General features: G+C 37.0%; 1 protein-coding gene across 2 annotated transcripts in view; it reads left to right on the plus strand.

Annotated features, from left to right (window-relative positions):
- ATL1 (atlastin GTPase 1) overlaps positions 1 to 27295 on the plus strand; it is a 76441-nt gene that overhangs the window by 10127 nt on the left and 39019 nt on the right. For both annotated transcript variants that reach the window (XM_049899023.1, XM_049899021.1), the window contains exons 2-6: positions 11666 to 11913; positions 15904 to 16038; positions 16505 to 16609; positions 21498 to 21548; positions 24345 to 24401. In XM_049899023.1, coding sequence (XP_049754980.1) covers positions 11666 to 11913; positions 15904 to 16038; positions 16505 to 16609; positions 21498 to 21548; positions 24345 to 24401 — 596 coding nt within the window. The remainder of the gene's footprint in view (positions 1 to 11665; positions 11914 to 15903; positions 16039 to 16504; positions 16610 to 21497; positions 21549 to 24344; positions 24402 to 27295) is intronic.

Here is a 27295-nt window from a genome sequence, read left to right on the forward strand (position 1 = left end):
GCTCAGTGGTTAAGCACTCACTGCTAACTGAAAAGGCCAGAAGTTCAAACCCACAAGCTGCTTCACAGCGAGAAAGATGTGGAATTCTGCTTCTGTAAAGATTTATAGCCCTGGAAACCCCATGAGAGCAGTTCTGCTCTGCCCTATTTGTTTTTTTTTTTTTTGGTGGGGGGTCAGTCATGCTGTGAAGAAACCCCGGTGGTGCGGTAGTTAAGCGCTTGGCTGCTAACTGAAAGGTCAGTGCTTCAAACCCGCCAGCCACTCCATGGGAGAAGATGTGGCAGTCTGCTCTGTGAAGATATACAACGTTGGAAGCCCTCTTAGGCAGTCCTGCTCTCTCCTATAGGGTTGCTATGAGTTGGAATCCACTTGATGGCAAAGGGTTAGTCATGCTGTGTTACCTTTTTAAATACGTTGCTGGATTTGTTTCCTAATCTTTTGTTTAAGATCTTTACAAGTGTGTTTGTAACTAACTATCCTTCCTTGTCCTTTCTTTATATGACTTTGGTATCGAGGTTATACTTGCTTTATAAAATGAGTAGGGGATATTTCACTTTTCTTTTTTCTATTCTCTGGAAGAATTTATATATGATTACGACAATGTAGTTTGGAAACTGATCTATCAAAACATCTGGACCTGCTGTTTTCTTAATAGGGAGATTTTTGAACTGTTTATTCAGTTTCTATATTGGCTATAGAAAAAATAAAGTTTTCTATTTCTTCTTCAGGTATTCAGTAATTTATGTTTTTCTTGGAATCTGCTCACTTCAACAATTTGGCATAAGCTTATTCTTAATTTTCTAAGAGTTTCTCTGCTTTATTTTTAGTGTCTTTTTATTATATCTTTTATCATTTAATCTTTCTTTTTCTTTTCTATTTGATTAATTTCTGTATATCTCTATTATCTCCGTATTGTGCTTTTTTGAGGGGCTTATTCTTTATTCTATTTCTACATTTAAAAGTTGGATTCAAACTCACTAATTTTCAGTGTCTCTTCTTTTTTCTAGTATATACATCTAAGACTGTAGATTTTCTCTAAATATCAATTTTACTTTTTCCTATATGTAATATGGAGCCCTGGTGGTACAATGGTTAAGAGCTTGGCTGCTAACCAAAACGTTGGCAGTTCAAATCCACTACCTGCTCTTTGGAAAGCACAGTTCTACTGTGTCCCATAGGGTCACTATGAGTCAGAATTGACATGATGGCAACGTTTGGTTTGTTTTTTTAATACATTATTTTATGTAGTAGGTTCATTCTCCTTCAGTTTTTTTTTCTGGTTTCCATTTTAGTTACCAAAATCTCTAACAATGACACAGTTGTCACATACGATAGCAAGTGTATATACTAATTCAATCGATCTTGGAAAGAACACATTTAAAAATTTAGTAATCTAGAATATGGAAAATATAGTGCAATTCAACACTGGTCCTTTTTGTTATTTTACACAGACACCTTCTTAATATTAGACCAAGGCACAAAACATTTCACGCATAAACCAGTTTCATGTAACATCTAGCATTTTATTTTAGTCTTTTATCTTACTTGGGACCACTTGTACCCAGTATGCTATCCTACTATACACCATGTAACTTAATCACAAAATAAAAGTGATTTCTGACCAGATTTATTGGAGACATAGACGTTCATATCATCAAAGTGTTTGTATAGCCAAAAGTACAATAGAAATAATGAAAATACCTCCTATTTCTTTTAGAAAATAGTACTTTATAAACTTGCTTCATCCTTAATCCCTTTACTACTATTGCCTGACAATGAATAATTGTTAGAAAAAAGAACGGTGTACTTGAATTATGATAGCTCATCCATCACAGTTTAATCTTAAAATGAAGTTTCTGCAGAAACAGCAACTATTTTAACAAGGAAAAAAATTCCCTCATTCAAATCTCTTTGAAGTGGTGATTCAGTTTTAAGTATTATATATGTCTGTTTTAGGCTGGGTTCTCTAGAGAAGCAAAACCAACAAAGCATATAAATATATATAGAGAGAGATTTATATCAAGGAAATGGCTCATGTGATCGTAGAGGCTGAAACGTCCCAAGTCCGTGTATGGAGAAAGAGGCGTCTCTCAATTAATGTAGCTGCAGGGGCTGGCAAATCCAAGATCTGCAGGTCGGAAAGTGGGGCTCCGGCTCTCGGGTTGTGAAGATCCTTGAATTCTAAGATCTGCAGATAAGCTGATAGCTCAAGTCCCAAGAGCCGGAGGTCAGACAACAGGAGGCAGCCGCAGGATACTGAGTGAGCAAAGAAGCCTGAATGTCTGCTTATATTTGGATACAAGGCACACCCCCAAGGAAACTCCCTTTCAGCTAATTGTCTACTCACAGCAGAGACAATCATGGGAGTGATCACATATAAACATTGAGAATGATGGCCCAGCCAAGTTGACACACAATATGAACCATCACAGTGTCCATAGTGATTTATTCCATTATCCATGAATGTATAGAAGGTATGATTTTTCTAAGTTATGTTTGTGCTGTTGATTTCATATTTACTTGTACTCTGGTCAGAACATATGTTGTATATCCCTTCCCTCATCTTCTCTGCTTTTGAGTAATTGTTGACCTTTTGGTCTCATACTGGTGATTTTTAAGTAGAGCACTGATCTTACAGGTAATGTCCTTGATTTTGTGTGCCGTTCTGTGATTTTACTAACTTGTGATCTCAAGGGATAGGCTCAGTTCTGGATTTAAAGAATGTCTCAGGGTGATAGTCTCAGGAAGTCCTCTGTTCTCTACTGTTCCAGTTGGTCTAGCTTTTTTTTTTTAGTAAGAATTTGAGATCTGCTCCACATTTTTCTCCCATTCTACCTGGGACCAACTATTGTGACCCTGGTCAAAACCATCAGTGGTGGGACCCTTTTATTTTTATGTACTAAGCTTTTGTACCTCAAGTAATGCTTTTTGCCCCAAAGTCTTTTTTGTCTTGTATTAATATAGATGCTTTGTATCTTTTGCTGTTTAGTTCGTGGGCTCACTGAGCAGTCATTGGGGTGGCTGGGGAGGAGGCCATCTGATATCCACAGAATGAGTCACTTTGTCCACTTGATTATTGAGACCTTCCTCTTCACTTAGAGTTCTTTGGTAAGCATTTACATGGAACCAAAGGTCTACACACATACTTCTAAGTACCTGATCATCTGACCAAAGTGCTAGCTACTGTCCATAAATTAGTGTAGTTCTGTACCTTTGACAGTGTGCTGGAAGCCTCGTGTCTGTTATGTGCTCACGTATCTGTCCATTCTGTTAGACGATAAGAAACACTTTTCCTTCATTTTGTCTTCTAAATGTTACGAGTGCCTTTCACTGGCAAAATCTATACCAGAACCCTGCTACCAGGAGAGTATAAGAATTATACTACTGTGGTTTCTATACTTGTAGTCCCTGCAATATAAAGAAGTTAGAATGGTGAAGATAGACCTGAACATGAATAGACGATATTCAGCTCAAAGAGTAACCATGCATTTTCAGAATAGCTGACTCCAAGAGGATTTAGGGACCAGACACCAAACAAAACCAAACTCATGGCGCTGAGTCGATTACAACACATAGTGACCCTATAGCACAGGGTAGAACTGCCCCATAGGGTTTCCAAGGAGTGGCTGGTGGACTCTAGCTGCCAACCTTTTGGTTAGCAGCCAAACTGTTAACCAGTGTACCACCAGGACTCCAAGGACCAGACAATTCATTAAAAAGCAAGTACTTCTAAAACTATTTTTTCAGTGACTATATGCATATTTGTGTGTTTTCCTTAGTGGGAATTGTATTTCCCATCTGCTTTTTTCATTGAAATACGTTAACATATTTTCTTATGATTAGGTATGTTTCTATAACATGATTTCAAATGGCTGCACCTTTTGCATAGCATAGCTGTACCAAAATTTACTTACAATATTCCACTGTTAGGTACTTAGATTGTTTCCAGTTTGTCACTGTATAAATAAGGTTGTAATCAACCTTTATGTAGATAAATACATATGTACTGTCCTTATTATTTCCTCAGGAAAAATTCCTGGAAATGGAATTGTTTTATTAATGAGTAGGTATAATTTTTTTAAATAGTTTTTATTGTGCTTTAAGTGAAAGTTTACAAATCAAGTCAGTCTCTCACACAAAAACTTATATACACCTTGCTATATACTCCCAATTACTCTCCCCCTAATGAGACAGCCCACTCTCTCCCTCCACTCTCTCTTTTTGTGTCCATTTAGCCAGCTTCTAACCCCCTCCACCCTCTCATCTCCCCTCCAGGCAAGAGATGCCAACATAGTCTCAAGTGTCCACCTGATCCGAGAAGCTCACTCCTCACCAGCATCCCTCTCCAACCCATTGTCCAGTCCAATCCATCTCTGAAGAGTTGGCTTCGGGAATGGTTCCTGTCCTGGGCCAACAGAAGGCCTGGGGGCTGTGACCACCGGGGTCCTTCCAGCCTCAGTTAGACCATTAAGTCTGTTCTTATGAGAATTTGGGGTCTGCATCCCACTGTTCTCCTGCTTCCTCAGGGGTTCTCTGTTGTGTTCCCTGACAGGGCAGTCATCGGTTGTAGCCGGGCACCATCTAGTTCTTCTGGTTTCAGGATGATGTAGTCTCTGGTTCATGTGGCCCTTTCTGTCTCTTGGGCTTGTAATCGCCTTGTGTCCTTGGTGTTCTCCATTCTCCTTTGATCCAGGTGGGTTGAGACCAATTGATGCATCTTAGATGGCTGCTTGCCAGCGTTTAAGATCCCAGATGCCACTCTTCAAAATGGGATGCAGAATGTTTTCTTAATAGATTTTATTATGCCAATTGACTTAGATGTCCCCTGAAACCATAGTCCCCAGACCTCTTCCCCTGCTACGCTGGCCTTCGAAGCGTTCAGTTTATTCAGGAAACTTCTTTGCTTTTGGTTTACTCCAATTATGCTGACCTGCGCTGTATTGTGTGCTGTCTTTCCCTTCACCTAAAGTAGTTCTTATCTACTATCTAATTAGTAAATGCCCCTTTCCCATCCTCCCTCCCTCTCCCCTCTCGTAACCACGAAAGAATATTTTCTTCTCAGTTTAAACTATTTCTCAAGTTATTATAATAGTGGTCTTATACAATATTTGTCCTTTTGCAACTGACTAATTTCATTCAGCATAATGCCTTCCAGGTTCCTCCACGTTATGAAATGTTTCACAGATTCGTCACTGTTCTTTATCGATGCGTAGTATTCCATTGTGTGAATATACCATAATTTATTTATCCATTCATCCGTTGATGGGCACCTTGGTTGCTTCCATTTTTTGCTATTGTAAACAGTGCTGCAATAAACATGGGTATGCATGTATCTGTTCATGTAAAGGCTCTTATTTCTCTAGGATATATTCCAAGGAGTGGGATTGCTGGATCGTATGGTAGTTCTATTTCTGGCTTTTTAAGGAAGCGCCAAATTGATTTCCAAAGTGGTTGTACCATTTGACATTCCCACCAGCAGTGTAGAAGTGTTCCAGTCTCTCCACAGCCTCTTAAACATTTATTATTTTGTGTTTTTTGGATTAATGCCAGCCTTGTTGGAGTGAGATGAAATCTCATTGTAGTTTTGATCCGCATTTCTCTAATGGCTAATGATCGTGAATGTTTCCTCATATATCTGTTAGCTACCTGAATGTCTTCTTTAGTGAAGTATCTTTTCATATCTTTTGCCCATTTTTTAATTGGGTTATTTGTCTTTTTGTAGTCGAGTTTTTGCAGTATCTTGTAGATTTTAGAGCAGGCGCTGATCAGAAATGTCATAGCTAAAAACTTTTTCCCAGTCTGTAGGTAGTCTTTTCACTCTTTTGGTGAAGTCTTTGGATGAGCATAGGTGTTTGATTTTTAGGAGCTCCCAGTTATCTAGTTTTTCTTCTACATTCTTTATAATGTTTTGTATACTGTTTATGCCATGTATGAGGGTTCCTAACGTTGTCCCTATTTTTTCTTGAGTAGGTATAATTTTTAATATTTTTCAATGTCTAACTCTGAGTGTATATTTTTAACCTTTCCTAGTTATGATAACCAAAAAGGTTATTTCCATTTAACTTGCATTTCTTTAATTGCTACTAAGAATGAATTTTTTTCCATATCTCTCTTAGTCATGTATATTTTTTTGTATCACTTATTAATCTTTCTGTTGAAGTTTTTTCTTTTTATAATTGCCAGTGCCCTCATCATAATAACACTGTTTTTCTTCTGGAGGCATCCACTGATGGTCTGTGGAATGCTTTTATATCTAATAAAAATAAACAATCTGTTATATCATTTGCTTATTTCTTCCAAGGCTCTGAAGTTACAGGACTCTTCTCAAGAGTATCTTTAACAGCAGAATTATCAGAGCCTGCGTGGTAGTGTTTTGAGACCTAGAATGTCTAGTCATCGTGTTGTAATTCTTATCTCTACTCTTGCTTAAGGTTCATTTTTATGAGTTAATATTTTGTTTTTGTTTCTTCAACTCCGTTTTGTCCCTTTTTGTAAAAACTCCCTTTTGCTGTTATTTCGGAAGTCATACTTGGTTGCACATTCAGACAAATGTTTTTTCTGTCATTTTCTTCATGTTCTACTTTTAGAAAGAGACATAATTGTTATAGAAAAAGTAACATATCTTTTTAATTTTAGTTGCCAAGTGACAGTTTCCTTGGTGCTATGTCTTTTCTCCATAAAAACTCCAGTATACTCAGAGTTCATCACGTGGTTTAATTTTTGCTGGAAATATGGAGTATAGAGTTTATACAAAGCCTCCAATTAAGAAAATTATAAATATACTCCACAGAATTTCCAGTATATTGAAATGTTTGTGCTCTTTGTTCTAAATTTTTGAGGACTCCTTTTCTGCATACCTAAATTCAGTTGCTGTGTGGCCAGCTTCCAGTGATTTAGAACACCACATAAAATGAAAAAGTCCCACAAAGCCGCTATACTGAATACAAGTTATGTAAAAATGGGAAATGATACATGTGGTTGGTTCTCTCATTGTGAGCTATCCATTTGTATCATCTGTAGTAAAATGCTAATTTCTGTCTGGTTTGCTTCTGACCTGTTTCTCACCTCTCCCTCCTTTTAACATCTGCATAGTGCTCAGAGATTTGAAACTAAATTTTGTTTAGCAAAACATATTTAAGAAGGTAGAAACCTGATGCTGAAAAAACTTGGTATGCATTGTAAAGAATTTTTGGATTATCTTTCATTTTAGATTAATAATAATAATAATATGGCTTAGATAATAGAGAATTATAAACAATGAATCAAGTGCATAACATTTTTTCTTAATAATACCTTACATTCCAAGCATAGATAAATGTTTTTGTTTTATTTATTTTTTTTGCATAAAGATATGTAATTGTTCCAGTACCATTTGTTGAAAACACTGTTCGTTCTTCACTGAATTACCCTGGCACCTTTGTCAAAAAGTACTGACCACCCATGAGAAATGAAAACATGTCCATACAAAAATTTGGACACAAATGTTTATCACATCATTATTCATAATAGCCAAAAGGTGCAAACAACCCAAATGTCCATCAACTGGTGAATGGATAAATGTAATTTGCTATCTATATACAGTAGAATATTATTTGGTCATGAAAAGGAATGAAGTACTGATACTTGCTACTAGTAAATATATCTTGAAAACATTATGTGGATATACCTTGAAAACATTACGCTAAATCAAAGAAGCCAGTCACAACACGCCACATATTTTATTATTCCATTTATGTGGAATATCCAGAATAGGCAAATCTCTATTTGTAGATTTGTAGAGTATAGGGTCCCTATGAGTTGGAATGACTTGATGGCAACGGGTTTACAGCAGATTAGGGCTGGGGTGACTGTGGGCAAATGGGGAGTGACTATTAAAGAGTAGCAGGCTCTTGGGGGGGAATGATGAAAATGTTTAAATTAGTTGTGGACAATTCTATTAATATACTAAAAACTATTGAATTTATTTTTTTTCTTCAAATGGGTAAATAATATGGTATGTGAATTATATCTCAATAAAACTATTACCAAAAAAAATCAATTGACCAAAAAAATTAATTGACTACATACATGGTTTTTTCTTTTTTGAGGTTGCTCTCAATCTTTTTCTCTTTTTCTTTTTAAATCTTTACCACACTCTAAGTGAAAGCCCAAAACCAAGCCAGTCTCCCATACAAAAACCTACATACACCTTGCTATATACACTCCCAGTTGCTACCCCCTTCCCTCCACCCTCCACTCCTGCGTCCAGTCTGCCAGCCCCTGCCCCCGCCCTCCCATCTCCCCTCCAGACGGGAGCCTCCCACACAGTGCCACACGCCCACCTGATCCAAGGAGCCCACTCCCCGCCAGCACCGCCCTTCATCCCACAGTCTAGTCCAATCCCTGTCCGAAGAGCCTGCCCCGGGAACGGCTCCTGTTCTAGACAACAGAAGGCCTGGGGACCAGACCTCCGGGGTCCCCCGAGTCCCAGTGGGACCACCAAGTCTGGTCCTTTTACAAGAATCTGGGGTCTGCACCCTACTGCTCTCCTGCTCCCCCAGGGGTTCTCCGTCGTGTTCCCTGTCAGGGCAGTCATCAGTTGTAGCCGGGCACCATCTAGTTCTCCCAGTCTCAGGCTGATGCAGTCTCTGGTTTATGTGGCTATACATGTTTTTTTAAATTTCGTTTTATAATTGTTTTCTGCAAGCATATAAAAATAAAATAGATTTTTAAATCCACCTTGTGTCTAGCAACCTTGCTAAATTCACCCGTTAATAGTTACATATATATTCTTCTGTGTATTCTACATACACAGTCAACAGGAGCCATGGTGGTGCAATGGTTAAGTGCTGGGCTGCTAATCGAAAGGTCAAGGTCAGCTCCTGTAAAGATTATGGCCTAGGAAACTCTATGGGGCAGTTCTACTGTGTTCTTTAGGGTTACTGTGAGTCAGAATGGACTCAACAGCACACAACGACAATCACATACACAATTGTGTCAACTGTGGATAATGATGTTTGATTTCTTGTTTTCCAGTTATACTTTTTGTTTCTTTTACTTGCTTTATCTCCTTGTCTAGGACTTGCAGTACAGTACTGATGAAAAATGGTGATAGTGGACATCCATGTCTGATTCCTGATTTTAGGGGAGAGCTTTCAGTATTTTACCATTAAGTATAATTCTAGTCGTAGGTTTTTTGTTGATACCATTCACCAGATTAAGGAATTTCTCTTCTATTCTTAATTTGCTGAGGTTTTTTTTTTTTTTTTAATCAAGAATTGGTATTACATTTTCATACATTTATTTATCTATTAAAATGATCATTTTTTTAATTTAATGTGGTGAATTATATTGATTTTTAAATGTTAAACTAACCTTAAATTCTTATAATAAAAATCACTTGTGATGTATATATATTTTTTTCATTTATCGTTGGATTTCATTGGCTGTCTTTCATTTAGGACTTTTGAGTTTATGTCCCTGAGAGATGTTGGCTTGTAATTTCATTTTTTATAATATCCTTGTCAGTTTTTTGGTATCCAAGTTATTTTGACCTCAGAAAACAAGCCGATAATGATCCATCATTTTCTGATCTCTAAAAGAGCACTATGTTTTCCCTAAATGTTTGCACAACTGACCAGGGAACCCAAATGAACCTGGAGTTTTCTTTACATGAGGTTTTAAATTATGAATTTAATTTCTTTTTCAGAGACAAAAGTATTTATGTTTTCTCTTTCTGTGTCATTCTTTGTGATATTGTTCTTTAAATTTGTCTATTTTATCAAAGTTATCAAATTTATGTCCATAAAATTGTTCATAATATCCTTTTATTAGCTTAAAAATATTTGTAGGATTTGTAATGATATTACCTTTTTCATTTGTTATTGGTAATATGCGGGTTTTTTTTTCTCTTGTTTTCTTTGATCAGTATTATTAATCTTGTTGATCTCCATTTCTGTTGCGTTGATTTATGACCTTATCTTTACTATTTCCTACATTTTCTTTTTCTTTTCATTTGATTTGCTCTTCTTTTTCTTGATTCTGAAGATTAACGTTAAATTATAATTTTTCAGACTTTTTTTCTAGTGTATGCATTTAAATTTCCTCTAAGCAAGTTTTTGATATGTCATGTTTTCTAATTTTCATCATTTTTTCTTCTTTAAGACATAGTTTATTTAGAAATTTATTGCTTAATTTCCAAACATTTGGATCAGAGAAATAGTTTTAGGTTTGTTGAGATCTGAGTTATGAATCGGTATATGAAAACCTAGTGGCACTGTGGTTAAGAGTTTGCCTCCTAGCCAAAAGGTCGGCAGTTTGAATCCACCAGGCATTCCTTGGAAACCCTATGGGGCAATTCTACTCTGTCCTGTGGAGTTGCTATGAGTGGGAATTGACTCCACGGCAATGGGTTTTTTTTTTTTTTTTGGTTATATGGTCTATCTGATAAATGGTCCATATGAACTTAAAAAAAAAAAAAATGTGGTTCTGGGCTTATTAGGTATATAGATCATATAGGCCAGGTTGGCTAATAATGTTGTTCAAACCTTCATCTTTCTGACATTTTGTCTGAAATTTTAGAAAATGGAAAAAAAATTCCTAGAAAGATATACCAAATGTGTCTCAAGGAGAAATACAAAGCTTTATTACTACTAAAGATAATTATAGTATTATAATTTGTAAAGATCAACATAGCCGTTAAAAATCATCTCATAAAGAAAACACCAGGCCCAGACAATTTACAGGAGTGTTCTATCAAGATTTAAAAGAATTCTTTAATCTTTTATTACACATTCTTCCTGAAGAAAGAAAAGGAAGAATTTGCTAATTCATTTTATAAAGCTAGTGTAACTTTGATAATAAAACCAGCAAGGACAAAATGAGGAAGGAAAATCGTATACTCATTTATGAATAAGAAACACAAATTCTAAACAAAATTTTAGCAAGCTGTATCTAACAGTGTATAAATAAGACACTACAAAATGAAAATATTAGGTTCATATAAAAAATGCAGATTAGAGAAAAAATATATACAATTATCTCAATAGATACAGGAAAGACATTTGCTAAAATATATTACCTACTTATGATTTTTTAAATCTTAATAAATTAGAAATAAAAGAGAACTTCCATTGTTTCAAGGTATAGTTTTAGATATTTAGAGTCTAGGGTTTTACAGATGCCATTCATGCATTGGAGGAAACCAAACTAAGTGACTTTAGAGGTTTATTCCAGTTTTGAAAATCTGTAATTCTGAGCTGCTCTATATATTTCTTCCTATATATGTTCAGCTTTAAGAAGTGCTTCCAGGATCCTTCATGTGAATAAATAAACTTATTTCTGGGGGATGAGGAAAGTGTGAACTCAAGCCATTTCATCTGCTCCAAAAGTGGAGTCCTTAATTTTGATTTTCTTTCTCACTCATCAGCAAACACATTATCTCTGCACTGACTTAGAGCTTCCCTGAAAAGAAAATTCTGTGTGATTCAGTCACGTGATCAGAAAGACCAAATATAAGTCTTCCTGGGATATGGTGTGAATGACATTAACCTATGTCATTAAAACGAGCATTTCTAATTCCGCTCTGTTCCTGTGTCAGGTGTTTGAAAGTTGAGAGGTAAAAATACATTTATTTCTGTGTATTATGAGATGGTCAGCTGTACCCAGTTGCTGCTTTGTTCAACAGGCGGGTTTTCAGAAAAGTCATATGAATGGAGCTCAGAAGAGGAAGAGCCAGTGAAAAAGGCAAGACCAGTCCAAGTCCTCATTGTCAAAGATGATCATTCCTTTGAGTTAGATGAAACTGCACTAAATCGGATCCTTCTCTCAGAGGCTGTCAGGGACAAGGAGGTCGTTGCTGTATCTGTTGCTGGAGCCTTTAGAAAAGGAAAATCATTTCTGATGGACTTCATGTTGAGATACATGTACAACCAGGTATGTAAGAAGTGTTTTAAAAAGATTTCTTGTTTCTGTGCGTCTTTCACCTTGTGTTTTTGTTTAGTAGTGTTCAGTAGTTCCATTTCTATTATTATGTACTCTAAATATACACCAGTTAAAAATGCTGTGGTCTATCCATGCCAATCTGAGTGTTTTGGGCACCAAACTACACAGACCACTTTTCTTTGATGCCACTTTACTGCGTTTCCCTAGAACATAACTTAAACTGTTTTACTCTTTTCAAAACAGACACATCATAGCGATATGATATAAACTTTACATGTTAGTGTTTAAAATGTCAAATAGCTTTTATTATAACTTCTTGTTGCAATCTTTTTTTTCAACATTTTGAAAATTTTCAAGCATATAGCAAAGGTAAAAGAATTTCACAGTGAACCCTTGGGTACCTACAACCTAGATTCTACCATGAACATTAATAGTCTTGCTTTATCACATAGGTCACTCATACCTTTATCCATCCATGAATACATCTTTTTTTTTTTCATGTATTTCAAAGTGAATTGAAGACATCAGTATACTTCCCCCTAAATACCTGAACATATATATCATTACTATATATATATATGTCATATTTATCAGTATTTTTTAAGCTTTTTTCTTTTGAGGTAAACTCCACAAACAATGAAATGCAAATATCCTAAGTGTACATTCAGATATTTTTGACAAATGCATATAGTAGTCCAAACTCCTATTAAGATAGAGAACATTACCATTACCCCAGAAAGTTCCCTCTTGCCCTTTCCCAGTCAGTCCTTTCTCTCACCCCACCACCAGAGGCAACTGACAGTGTCATAATGTCTGAGACAACAGCATGACACAGAAAAGAGACCTTAAGAGACTTAGGATGAACCAAAAGCAGAAGGATAAATAGATAAGAGTTGGGGAACAGAAGACTGGGAATGGAGAACATACTAATATTTTTTTCCCCCTTTTATCCATTGCAATTCTGATGCGAATATGGATTTTGAGGCAGAATAGATGCCCTACCCAAAGAAACTTTGTATTATGTATTTATACCATAATTGTCCATCTTGGATTGATCTTTCATAGCTGAACAATTTCACAATGTTAACGTCTACATCTTCTATCTCCAGCTTCAGTTCAAACAAATCAACAACAGAATTACCAAAATAATTTCAGCTTTGAACACAAATAAAACTTATAATTTCCTATTTCTAGCATAAAAACATTAGTATGCTACTTTTTTTTTTTAAGGTTGGAAAATTTAATAAACAATAACTAATATAGCTTCCACTCTTTGGGATTATACAGTTTTAGGCACGTTCATAGTTTTAACTGTTATATAAACATCAGGATGAAATACTCAGTAACACTTGTAATGTTTGCTGTGGTAAATGACATTCGCTTAGATTCAAGGGTACCATATTTATTTTATTTTTGTTTTTATGCACCTAGTAGAGAGTTCAGAAAATATGAAAAAATACAAACATTTGTTCTGCTGTTGCTTGCAGAAGGGCGTGCATAGTTGACGTTGTTTATACCAGATACTACTTTCATTTCTGCATATGTAATTATAATTCATATTAAAATAGAAAAATTAGATTTAAAATGTGACAATCTGTGTTCTTTGTAGTAGGAAAGCTGCTATAAAGTTTATCCTGTACCTATCATAGTACCTGGAATATAATAACCAATAAACTTGTGAGTAAATGAATGAATGCATGCCTGAATGAATGAAACAAGTTAAATTTTAGATCTCCCAAAGTAACTCTAGGAGCCCTGGTGGCACAGTGGTTAAAGCACTCAGCTGCCAACTGGAAGGTTGGCAGTTTGAACCCACCAGCAGCTCCAAGGGAGAAAGATGTGGCAGCCTGCTTCTGTAAAGATTTATTGCCTTAGAAACCCTATGGAGCCATTCTCCTGTGTCCTATAGGGTCACTATGAGTCAGAATTGACTCAACAGCAACGGGTTTGGTTGTAAAGTAATTATTTGTGGATGTCTTTTGTATCATTTTTCAGGCTTAGAGTTTTTCTAAATATCTCAGGTTGATCATTGACCTAAGTTGATATTACAATAACATTATCATTATGCCAGTTCCTAATCATCATTATTTATTCATTGAAGTATGTGACCCAAGACTTTTTTTCCAGGAAAAATTTTATTAGACTAATTTTAGTTATTATATCGATCAGTAAGTATTTATTGATTACCTGCTACATGCCCTGCATTGTGCTAGGCACTATGGCAGATGCCAAAGGAGACAGATTCTGCAGTTACGTATCTCATGGTTTGGCCGAGGAGACAGAACTAAGATACATGAAATATTTAGATCACCATTAAGTGCTAATCCATATGTTTCTGAATATAGGTAACATTAGAAATTCAGGGAACGTTATTGAGAAGCTGACAAAATGTGGAAAATGTAACCAATGTCACTGAACAATGTGTATAGAAATTGTTAAATGGGAACCTAATTTGTTATGTAAATGTTCATCGAAAACTCAGTAAAATATTTAAAAAAGAAAAAGAAGTTCAGGGGAGGGACATATGTGTATAGGCAAGAGTTATCAGGGAAAGGCTCATGGAGATACTGGGACTCAAGTTGGACTTCGAAGATGTGCAATATTTGGATCAGGAGGAGGAGGAAGGGACATTCTAGACTAGGAGGAACATAGAAAAAGTGTGGCAGTTGGAATGAGTATGATTTATGCATTAAGCAAATGGTACACCTACCCTAGAGTGGAAATTATGTATCAGAGGCAGGGAGGAAATAAGAATCGCTAGGTGGGTTTGAGATAATGGAGCCAATTTATGAAAAAACCCAAACTGAGCTTTTTATAAGGGCCTAAAGTGCTTTATAGAATAAGACAGGATATAAGTAAATAAAAATTATTTTATACTAGTCTATATAGACTTATTAATTCAAATAGACTATTCCAAAATTCCTCTTATTTAGTAAAGTTTTATATGGGGTTTTAGATCTGAGGATTATCTAATGAGATCTTCCAAAAGCTAGTAACTTATTCTCTCTACCAAATATCAAAATAAGTATAACTACTATTAACCAAGGCTCACCATGGCCTAATTACTAAATTTAAGGGGTAATTTCCAGTCCTTATCATACTTTTTTATAGTTTTTATGCAGTTGACCATTACCTCTATTCTTTCTTCCTTTGGCTTCCCAAATACCACTCGTATCAGTATCCCTTTCCCCCTCCCTATCCTGGCCTTGGTTCAGGTCCTCAATCATGTTTTTGACTCCTCCTGGCTATTATCTTCCTTCCCTACTATTTGCCCTTCATTGCATCCAGAATAATCTTTCTAATCCTAACTATGATGATATTCTATCTCTGCTTCTTTATAATGCCTCACTGCCTGCAGGATAAACTCTAACTCCCTTAGGCACCTTACAAGGTTATTCAGAATCTATCTGTCCAGGCTCTCCTGCTACTGGCCCCTTCCTCTCCATCTTGATGCTTATGCAATACCAAAGCATTTTAGTGTGTCCTGACATAATATGTACTCTTATACCTTTCTTTCTGGAATGTCCGCCCCCAGTTTGCTCGCCGGAAAAATTCCTAAACATCCATCAAATCTTAGCTCAAACAGCACCTCTTCTATGAAGTACCACATGACCATGAGTTAGGTATTCCTTTTCCTGTGTTTCCATTTATGCCTTATATACACTTCCATTTTGGTACGCGTACATTGGGTCATAATGGCTTGTTAGCGTGTCTGTCTCTGTTAGGCTGTGAGTTTCCTCTGGTCTGGAATGATATCATTTCATCCTTGTATCCCCAGGACCTAGCACAAAATGTGGCAGATGGTTGCTCCTCTGTAATTAGTTTTTGGATGAATAAATAAAATGTTTGTGTCAATGCAAGAGATGTGCATATGTTGTTTTCTTTTGATTAGAGTGGGAGCAGGATGAGAGTTGGAATGGATGAATGGAAAAACTATACACATGTATCCAGTTCTGCATCATAGACTTTATTAATTTACAGGAATCAGTTGACTGGATTGGAGATTACAATGAACCATTGACTGGTTTTTCATGGAGAGGTGGATCTGAACGAGAGACCACGGGGATACAGATATGGAGTGAAATCTTCCTTATCAATAAGCCTGATGGTAAAAAGGTACGATGCTAACTTGTTAAATAAAATCAAGTTTTCACTTGCAATGATTACCATTTTTTCAGATTCTTTAAAATGCTCCTTCGAAAACAAATTTTGGCCATTAGACATGAAGCTTAGGTAGGGTGGCATCCTATTGCATGTCCCCTGTTTCCCTTTCTAGTGATAAGGCTAGGTGAGGTTACAGGAGAGTAGAATAGCAGATCAGCAAGCTAACATCTGTACTTCGTTTCAGTTGCTGTATTAAGTTTCTATTATGTTGGATTACTGGTGAAACTTAATCATTATAGTAATCAGCAGCTAATTAATAATTTGATTTTCTGTGGCACTCATGGTACATGTAAGAAATTACCTATTAATAGCATTCAATGATAATAGATTGCTTTGGTTCTTACAGCATTAACCTGTGGCAACCTTAATGCCCTACATGTTCTATAAAATACCCATAACGTACTCTACTTCCTTGTAGGTTGCAGTGTTACTGATGGATACTCAGGGAACCTTTGATAGTCAATCAACTTTGAGAGATTCAGCCACGGTATTTGCCCTTAGCACAATGATCAGCTCAATACAGGTATGGAATAAAATAAATCCATTTTGATGAATGTTTCTTTAATTAAAAATTATGAATATGTGTGTTTCTATGTACATGTGGTAGTGGGACAAACAAACATGGTAGATCATGTATATTATTTGACTCAATTAGCATCCTGGTTCTTATGATTTCTGTAAGAGTATAATTGTTTGTGTTATAATAGTCTAATTATTGATCAGTTTTCAAATTGCCTGCTTTAGTCAGAAAAGGTTACATTGTCTTATCGATAATTTTTTTTCTGTTTAAAGCCTACAATAAACTTAATAATATCTTATATGCAGATATATTTGGATTACCTGTTATAAATTATGCTTAATGAAACAAGATTTAGAAATGCAAAATTTTGCTTTACATAGCCAATAGAAACATCTCTAAATGTAAAAACACTTAGGCAGGTTCACAGCTTTTTAACATACTTTAATATATATTTAGGAAAGTAAATGTCTTTATATAATTTTTAAAATTTTCTTTTTTTGTTTTTCACTCATTTTTAAGCATTGTTTTTGAGGTTATTGTAGGCTTTCTAAATTATCCTGAAAGTCCTTGGAGATTTTTACTATAACCATAGAACACATAGCATAAAAGATTTTAAGGCAATTTTTAGATATTTTCTCTTCACTGGAGGGAGCAAGGAGTGAGAGAGTAGCCAAGAAACAGAGCATATCAGTAGGAAAATGTAAGGTGGCTTAAAAAAACAGCTATGGGGCAGTTCTACTCTGTCCTATAGGGTTGCTATGAGTCGGAATCGACTCGATGGCACTGGGTTTGGGTTTAAGGCAAAGTAGTCAGGAGATGAGACTCATATTATGAAGGAGGGATAAGCAGGTAGAGAGGATGGAGCTAGTGAACCAGCAACGAGGGCATCATAGCCTGCAGAGTCTGGTTGGGACAACCAAGAGAGGCTGGACTGAAGGAGAAAGGATAGATAGATTTTTTTCTAAAGGACTTCATAATAAAAGTCATGGCTATAACCTATGGTTCACTAGCCTTTTAAAAATATACTTCTTAATGAGTGAGCCTTTAAAATACTGGTTTAATATCTAATTTCTTTTTAACCAACAGGATAAGCCATTTATACAAGACAATTAAGACCTGATTGATTTGCCTTTTAAAATTTTTTATTTATTATTTATATTTGACCTAAAGTCACTGAGTATTTTTGCTGAAAATCTTCTAAGTCCTTAGTAATGATTTTTACTATTTTCTGAGGAATAGCCTATCATTTAAATAAGTACAGAAAATATACTGTTTGTATCAGTATGTAAACATACAAGCATCTGTAATTTTCTTTGAAGTTACTAATATTTACCCCCCCAAAAAAACAATGTCACCTTTATGCTGTAATCTACTCATGAAGGAATAATCCATATGTGTAAGAATGTAAGCATAATAATCAGAACCCAACTTCCATATGAAGAACATTCTTTGTTGCTGTTGTTAGGTGCTGTTGAATCCGTTCTGGCTCATAGTGACCCTGTGTAAAACAGAATGAAACCCTGCCTGATCCTGCGCCATCCTCACAATTGTTGCTATGTTTCAGTCCATTGTTGCACCTGCTGTGTCAGTCCATCTCCTTGAAGGCCTTCCTCTTTTTTGCTGACCCTCTATTTTACCAACCAGGGACTGGTCCTTCCTGATAACATGCTCAGTGTAAATAAAACAAAGTCTCGCCATCATCTCTTCTAGAGAGGATTCTGGCTATATTTTTTCCAAAAAAGAATTGTTTGTTCTTCTGGCAGTCCATGGTATATTAAATATTCATCGCCAACACCATAATTGAAAGGCATCAATTCTTTTTCAGTCTTTCTTATTCATTGTCCAGCTGTTGCATGCTTATGAGGTGATTGAAAATAGCATGCATGGCTTGTCAGGTGCAGCTGTCCTCAAAGTGACATCTTTGCTTTTCAACGCTTTAAAAAAAGTCTTTTGCAGCAGATTTGCCCAGTGCAGAATGTCGTTTGATTTCTTGACTGCTGCTTCCGTGAGCATTGACTGTGGATCCAAGTAAAATGAAATCTTTTACAACTTCAATATTTTCTCCGTTTATCATGATCTTGCTTATTGGTCCAGTTGTGAGGATTTTTGTTTTCTTTACGTTGAGGTGTAATCCATACTGAAGGCTATAGTCTTTGATCTTCATCAGTAAGTGCTTCAAGTCCTCTTCACTTTCAGCAAGCAAGGTTGTGTCATCTGAATATCACAAGTTGTTAATGAGTCTTCCTCCAATCCTGATGCCACATTCTTCTTCATATAGTCCAACTTCTCAGATTATTTGCTCAGCATACAGACTAAGTATGGTGAAAGGATACAACTCTGACACACGTCTTTCTTGACTTTAAACCACACAGTATCCATTTGTTTTGTTCGAACAACTGCCTGTTGGTCCACGTACCCAAAACCCAGTGCCGTCGTGTCAATTCCGACTCATAGCGACCCTATACAGGTTCCACATAAGCACAATTAAGTGTTCTGAAATTCCCATTCTTCACGATGTTATCCATAATTTGTTATGGTCCACATAGTAGAATGCCTTAACATAGTCAATAAAATACAGATAAACATCTTTTTGGTATTCTCTGCTTTTAGTCAGGATCCATCTGACATCAGCAATGATATCCCTCGTTCCATGTCCTCTTCTGAATCCTGCCTGAATTTCTGGCAATTCCCTATTGATGTACTGCTGCAACTGTTTTTGAATTATCTTCAGCAAAATATCAAATTTGCATGTGATATTAATGATATTGTTTGATAATTTCCATATTCTGTTGGATCACCTTTCTTTTTACTGGGCACACATATGGATCTCTTCAACTTGGTTGGTCAGGTAGCTGTCTTCCAAATTTCTTGGCATAGACTAGTGCTTCCAGCATTGCATCCATGTGTTGAAACATCTCAACTGGTATCCTGTCGATTCTTGGAGCCTTGTTGTTCGCTAATGCCTTCAGTGCAGCTTGGACTTCTTCCTTCAAAACCATTGACTCTTGATCATATGCTACCTCCTGAAATGGCTGAACGTCAACCATTTCTTTTTGGTACAGTGACTCTGTATATTCCTTCCATCTTCTTTTGATGATTCCTGCTTCCTTCAATATTTTGTGTATAACCAAACAAACAAAAATGAAAAACAACCAAACTCAATGCCGTTGAATCGATTCTGACTTACAGCGACACTACAGGACAGAGTAGAACTGCCTCAGAGGGTTTCCAAGAAGAGGCTGGTGGATTCAAACTGCAGACTTTTTGGTTAGAAACCGAGCTCTTAACTACCGAGCCACCAGGACTCCATTTTGCCTATAGAATTCTTCAATATTGCAACTTGAGTCTTGGATATTTTTCTTCAGTTCTTTTAGCTTGAGAAATGCTGAGCGTGGTTTTTCCTTTTGGCTTTCTAACTCCTGGTCTTTGCATGTTTCATTATAATACTTTACTTATCTTCTTGAAGATGGTCTCTAAATTCAGATGGGATATACTCAAGGTTGTATTTTGGCTCCCATGGACTTGCTTTAATTTTCTTCAGCTTCAACTTGAAATGTCATATGAGCAATTGTTGGTCTGTTCCACAGTCACTTCCTGGCCTTGTTCTGACTGATGATATTGTATCTCTCCATTGTCTCTTTCCACAGATGTAGTCAATTTGATTCCAGTGTATTCCATCTTGTGAGGGCCACATGTATAGTCAGTGTTTATGTTGTTGTAAAAAGGTATTTCTAATGAATAGGTTGTTGGTCTTGCAAAATTCTGTCATGCAATCTCTGGCATCATTTCTATCGCCAAGGCCATATTTTTCAACTACTGATCCTTCTTTGTTCCCAACTTTCACATTCCAATCACCAGTAATTATCAATGCATCTTGATTGCATGTTTGATCAATTTCAGACTGCAGAAGCTGGTAAAAACCTCATTCCCAGCAGAGTAGGCCATGTGATTGTCCGATTCAAAATAGCCAATACCAGTCCATTTCAGCTTAGGAATGCCTAGGATATCTACGTTCAAGTGTTCCGTTTCATTTTGACAGTTTCCTATTTTCCTAGATTTGTACTTTGTACTTTCCACGTTCTGATTACTAACGGATGTGGGCAGCTGTTTTTCTCATTTTGAGTCATGCCACATCAGCAAATGTAGGTCCTGAAAGCTTGACTCCATCCATATCATTAAGGCCGACTATATGTTGAGGAGGCAGCTCTTCCCCATCATATTTTCAGTGCCTTCCAACCTGAGGGGCTGATCTTCTAGCAGTATATCAGACAATGTTCTGCTGCTATTCATAAAGTTTTCACTGGCCAGTTTTTTTAGAAGTAGATCTCCAGGTCCTTCTTCCTAGTCTGTCTTAGTCTGAAAGCTCCGCTGAAACCTGTCTACTATGGGTTATCCTGCTAGTATTTGAAATACTAGTGGCATAGCTTCCAGCATCATAGCAACACACAACCACAGTACAACAAATTGAACAGATGAGTGGTGAGGAATGTTCTATAGACGTTAAAATTCTTTTGTGAAAAAGTCAACATAGTTTTCGAAACAAACTTTTTTTATACGAGTTGTTCAGGCTCAGACTGCTGTTATTTTGGTATGTTTGGGAGAATGGTTATTTTACTAACTAACTGTTAAGTCTGGTTTATAAATTAATTTTAATATTTTGTCTGCACAGCAGATGGTTACTGTATCTCTGGAACAGTTTTATGATCATTGTACATTGTCTCTCAGCCTTCCTTTACTCCTCTGTCAAGATCTTATAAATAGCATTATGTAAGAATGCATGTAAGATTTTGATTTTGTGATAATTGATATATTTAGAAAAATAAAGAATGACAAAATAAGTGCTTAGTATGATGCTAATTATTTCCTCATTTTGGCTTATTTCTTAATCCAGGTATATAACTTATCACAAAATGTCCAGGAGGATGATCTTCAGCACCTCCAGGTAACAGTGTTTATACTCTTTGTTTATCTGGTAATCTTTGCAGCACAGATAGCAGAACTCTGAGTTTATGTTAGGCCTTCTTCTACTCTGGGAAATCTTAACAACTGAGAAAGAAACCCCTAACAATAGGGGCTGTCCTATTTCTAAGCTTCTTGTTCTGACCCTGTGTAGTTATGTTTTCTCGAATTCAGTTTTCAAATTTGTTTCTGTAAAAGTAGTTGTTACCAGCACTGTGTTTTGAAAATATATGGCAAATCAGAATCTTTGGCTTAAAGATGACCCAAAATGTGGAAGCTGAAGTCTTAATATCAGGGATTTAATGATAGTTAGTGTGGTGTAACCATCAGTTAGTAATGATACTATGCCAGGTTTTTTTTTTTTTTTTTTCCTGTGAACCACTTTATAGCTAAGAACTATGAAATAGCTACCTGATGATAACTCATAGAATTCTAAGTCAGATCTGAAAGAGACCTCGGTGATCACCTAATTTATCCTTCACATTTTATGGAAGAGGAAACTGAGGCTGAAGGAAATAAGTGACATGCCAAAACTCATACAGTTAGTGGTAGAGTGGGTCATCTGACTGGGCTCAGTGCTCTTTCCACTCTCCAAAAAAAAAAAAACAGCATTTAAATCTCAAAGAAGTAAAAGATTAGATATTTTCTACAGATAGTTCACATCTCTGTAACAATCTCTGTTCTCTTTCAATTCATGTTATTCTTGGTTACTTTTGAAAAACTTAATATTTCTTTGATAGTTTCTGTTTATTTTACAGAAAATTTTACTCTCAATATATTATCTTGGTAACCAGCAAATCTTGGCATGTAGCAGAATGGGCAAGTTTAATAGATAGCAAAGGATGATAGAGCAGGATAAGGGTTGGGTAATAATCTGTGACATTGAGATTCACATCCAGCATTGTTCTCCAATATATTTCTAAGACACACTGATCATTTAATAGGAGTAGGCAATATGCTGAATAATTTTTAGACATGTCTCATAATAAGGATTAATGACACAGCAGTGTTTTGACCAGTTTCTAAAAAAGGACTAATCCTGGAGTTTGATACTGAGTAAGCTTTTTTTTGAGGTCATTAATAAAAATTTCCTATAATGGCAACAACTCAGCTCTTCGAAGAAGAAATTGTGAATTCGTGTTATGAAATGATTCTAACGAAAGTGTCTGTCGGATCCCTGGACCAGCTGTCTTTTAAACATGACGTTCCAGACTTCCATTCAATCGCTCTAATCAAATACTTAGTAATAGGTTTTACCATTTGCTCCCTAAACTCCCGTAATTCCCACAGGAGAGGAGGTGTGGTGATGTAGGAGCTATTCTAGAGGGCCAAGGATGGTAATCCTCTGTGTCAGCATTCTTCCCCAGCGCCAAGAAGCCACTGGGGCTTGTCACCTTTGTGTATGATAAAGCGGCATTTCCTGTAGACATATAGGGAAACCCACTCTGCCAGTCTGGGTGAAACTCTCAGCAGAGGCCCAGTCACTCTCTCAGTTCTGTGTTCTCCAAAACCTTAAATTTTTGGCAACACAAAAACTCAAATCATGGTGCCTTACGATCTCAATTGGGAGGAATACAAAATAAGAGAAGAAAGTGTATTGGATTTTCCACTTTTTAAGCCAAATACCTATATGATTCTATAATTACCCAGGCCATCATGCCATTAAATCTCCTCAGGAAACAACTTTTATAAATGTATTCTACATAGTTGATAATCTCTGGCCTAATCTATCCAAGTTCTGCTTTGAAAGATCATCTAGCATATTCTTCCTTCTCACTCACCTTACCCACAAAACAATTGTCCCACATTCTAGATATAAAAGGTATAAGCTTTAAAATGGAAACTTGATTTTTTTAAATAATTTTTATTGTGCTTTAAGTGAAAGTTTACAAATCAAGTCAGTCTCTCACATATAAACTTATATACACCTTACTACATACTCCCATTTACTCTCCCCCTAATGATTCAGCCTGCTCCCTCCTTCCAGTCTCTCCTTTTGTGACCATTTGCCAGATTCTAACCCCCTCTACCCTCCCATCTCCCCTCCAGACAGGAGATGCCAACATAGTCTCAAGTGTCCACCTGATGCAAGTAGCTCACTCCTCATCAGCATCTCTCTCCAACCCATCGTCCAGTCTAATCCATATCTGATTGAGTTGTCTTCTGGAATGGTTCCTGTCCTGGGCCAACAGAAAGTTTGGGAATCATAACCGCCAGGGTTCTTCCAGTCTCAGTCAGACCATTAAGTCTGGTCTTTTTATGAGAATTTGGGGTCTGCATCCCACTGTTCTCCTGCTCCCTAAGGGGTTTTCTGTTGTGTTCCCTGTCAGGTCTGTCATCGGTTGTGGCTAGGCACCATCTAGTTCTTCTGGTCTCAGGATTATGTAGTCTCTAGTTCATGTAGCCCTTTCTGTCTCTTGGGCTCATAATTACCTTGTGACCTTGGTGTTCTTCATTCTGCTTTGATCCAGGTGGGTTGAGACTCATTGATGCATCTTAGATGGCTGCTTGCTAGTAGGAGACTTTATTTTTAAAATGTACTTTATGTCTTTAATTTTATGTATGTCTAATTATTGTAGCTCTGCTTTATCTGTACAATAATTATTTCCTTAAAGTGATTGTTCTAATCTAAATAATACAGTATTCCGTTTCAGCTAGGGGGAAGAAAATGAAGAGAAGGAAGTCAAGAAGTAAAACTTTGCATATACTGAAGTTTTCTTTTGTTGTTTTTGTTGGTGTGTGTATATGTGTATGTGTGCATGTGTGATTTGCCTTCTAGCTTTTCACTGAGTATGGCAGACTGGCAATGGAGGAAACCTTCCTGAAGCCATTTCAGGTGAGTGGAGGTAAAATGATGGGAAATTTTTACTGGATTTTCCTGAAGACTACAACTAGGTATATTGATTAGTTGAGAGGGTCATGTTTCGTTCTCTTTTTCTTTATTTCTTTCAACATGCCCTTTTTTTTTTTTTTTAAATTTTTTATTGTGCTTTAAGTGAAAGTTTACAAATCAAGTCAGTCTCTCACACAAAAATTTATATACACCTTGCTATATACTCCTAGTTGCTCTCCCCCTAATGAGACAGCACACTCCTTCCCTCCACTCTCTATTTTCATGTCCATTTGGCCAGCTTCTGACAACCTCTGCCCTATCATCTCCCCTCCAGACAGGCGCTGCTCACATAGTCTCATGTGTCTACTTGATCCAAGAAGTTCACTCTTCATCAGTATCCTTTCCTGTCCCTTAGTCCAGTCCAATCCCTGTCTGAAGAGTTGGCTTTGGGAATGGTTCCTGTCTTGGGCTAACGGAAGGTCTGGGGACCATGACGTCTGGGGTCCTTCTAGTCTCAGTCAGACCATTAAGTCTGGTCTTTTTATGAGAATTTGAGGTCTGCATCCCACTGCTCTCCTGCTCCCTCAGGGGTTCTCTGTTGTGTTCCCTATCAGGACAGTCATCAGTTGTAGCCAGGCACCATCTAGTTCTTCAGGTCTCAGGCTGATGTAGTCTCTGGTTTATATGGCTCTGTCTCTTGGGCTCATAATTACCTTGTGCTTTGATGTTCTTTATCCTCCTTTGCTCCAGGTGGGTTGAGACCAATTGATGCATCTTAGATGGCCCAACATCCCAGTTTTTAATACTTATTTCATGTTATTTGATGCAAGCAGGAAATAGAAATGGAAAAAATAAAAAGATCATAAGACATTTTGGTACCTGCAAGAGTATTAGCTTTTCTTCCTGAACTCATCCCTGGAGTTGTCATAGAAGTCAGAAGAAAACTAATGAATTTGTCAAGCATAAAAGCTAACAACAACCAACCAAACAAGACTTCTGGGACAATAGGAGGTGGTTTCCAGTCACAGCAAAAGCAGGCTGAGCAACAGAGACAGGCTATTGGGTGAGGGGGTGTTTTTAGAGGTGCCATTTTCTCAATTCGCGGGCACTGGGTTCTGGGTTTGTTTTCTCTTACACATCGACCTGCATGAACCATTACCTGTTCCATTGTCATTGAGAATCAGAAGCACAACAAGCTCAGCTCCTGCTGGTGGCAGCAGGATAACATCAGGGCAATATTTGAACTTGGATTGGGTGATGTAAGCAGATTGTTTGGCCCCTTAATGCTCCCTTCTGCCCCTACCGTTCTTTATATCCCATGGATAAGGAGATTATAACTAAGTCAAATATCTCCTGGAGGAGATACAGATTTAAACACCAAAGACTGCTCACCTGAAGCATGACTCCTTCCACCTCAGCTTATCAGAGGGAGCCCAAGGTAGGCCCTTGAATTTAGCTCTTTCCCCCAGGTATACATCACCAGCCAAGATAGTTCATATCCTTAGGGAAATGTGAGTATACAGAAAAACTGAAAAATTAATAAAGGACAAAGCAGAATTAAATGACAAGTAAATTAAAATGAGCTATATTAGTTACATATTGCACTGTAACAAATTACCCCAAAACCACAAACATTTATTATCTCACACAGTTTTTGAGGGTCAGGAATCTGGGAGTGGCTTAATCAGAATAGTTTTGGCTCAGGGTCTCTCATGAGGTAGCATTCAAAATGTTGGCCAGGGGTACATTCCCTGAAGACTTGACTGGAGGTGGAAGATCTGCTTCTGAACTTACTCCCATCTATGATGGCCAAACCAAACTAAACCAAACCAAGCCCACTGCCGTCGAGTCGATTCCAACTCGTAGCGACCCTATAGGACAGAGTAGAACTGCCCCATAGAGTTTCCAAGGAGCACCTGGCGGATTTCAACTGCGGACCTCTTGGTTAGCAGCCGTAGCACTTAACCACTACGCCACCAAGGTTTCCTGTATGATGGCAGGAGGCTTTAATTCCTCATGACATGGGCCTTTCCATAGGGCTGCCCATGACAGGCTTCCCCTTGTCATGAGATCCAGTTATAAGCGATCTAATTATGAGAGAGAGCAACCAAGAAAGAAGCTGCAGAGTTTTACAATCTCAGAAGTGTCACTTCTTCTGTGAACAGGAAGAACGTTATCCATCATACAGACCTACCCTGGTATAGTGTGGGAGAGGACTAAACAAGGATGTGAATATCAGGATTCAGAGATCTTGGGGCTGTCTTGGAGGCTGGCTATCATAGTAGCATATTAAATACTGTTAAATAAATAAGGAATGAATATCTTATACTGTCAGTAACAGAAGATTAGGTAATTTGAATTAACCTTCTTTGTAACAGCAATCAGAAAATCTTGACAGAAAATTAAAAATTTATTTTAATGTGTAAGAGTATTAAAAAAAGATAGTATTAATATTAGTATTAGTATTAAGATAGTACTTAATAGTAAAAACTTGTTGAGATGAAAGAAGGATGGAGGTGACCTCAGAGTTTGGGACCATTTTTTGTCTAGGGATGTTTTCCAACTGTAGAAAGAGAAGGTAGGTGGTACTTTTGATAGTTTCCTGGGGCTAGAGGGGTAGGGAATGGAGTCCAGGTCATGCAAATAGGGAATGGCCCTGAATAGCTCATCTTGCTTTGGGTTGAGACCCCAAAGAGCTGTACCTTGCAAAAAAAAAAGAAAAAAAGGCAAACAGGAAATACAAAGCCCTCATAGGAAACATAGCTCAGATTTGAATCATATCAATTCCTGAAATTTCATCGAAGTGATTCCAGCATACTAGTGGTTCCAGGTGTCCAGAATTAGTAGTGCACTCGAGTTCCTAAGAGAAGCCATTATACAGTCTCTGTAGTAGAAGG

The sequence above is a fragment of the Elephas maximus genome, chromosome 10 (assembly GCF_024166365.1).
Source record: "Elephas maximus indicus isolate mEleMax1 chromosome 10, mEleMax1 primary haplotype, whole genome shotgun sequence".
Taxonomy (NCBI): Eukaryota; Metazoa; Chordata; class Mammalia; order Proboscidea; family Elephantidae; genus Elephas; species Elephas maximus.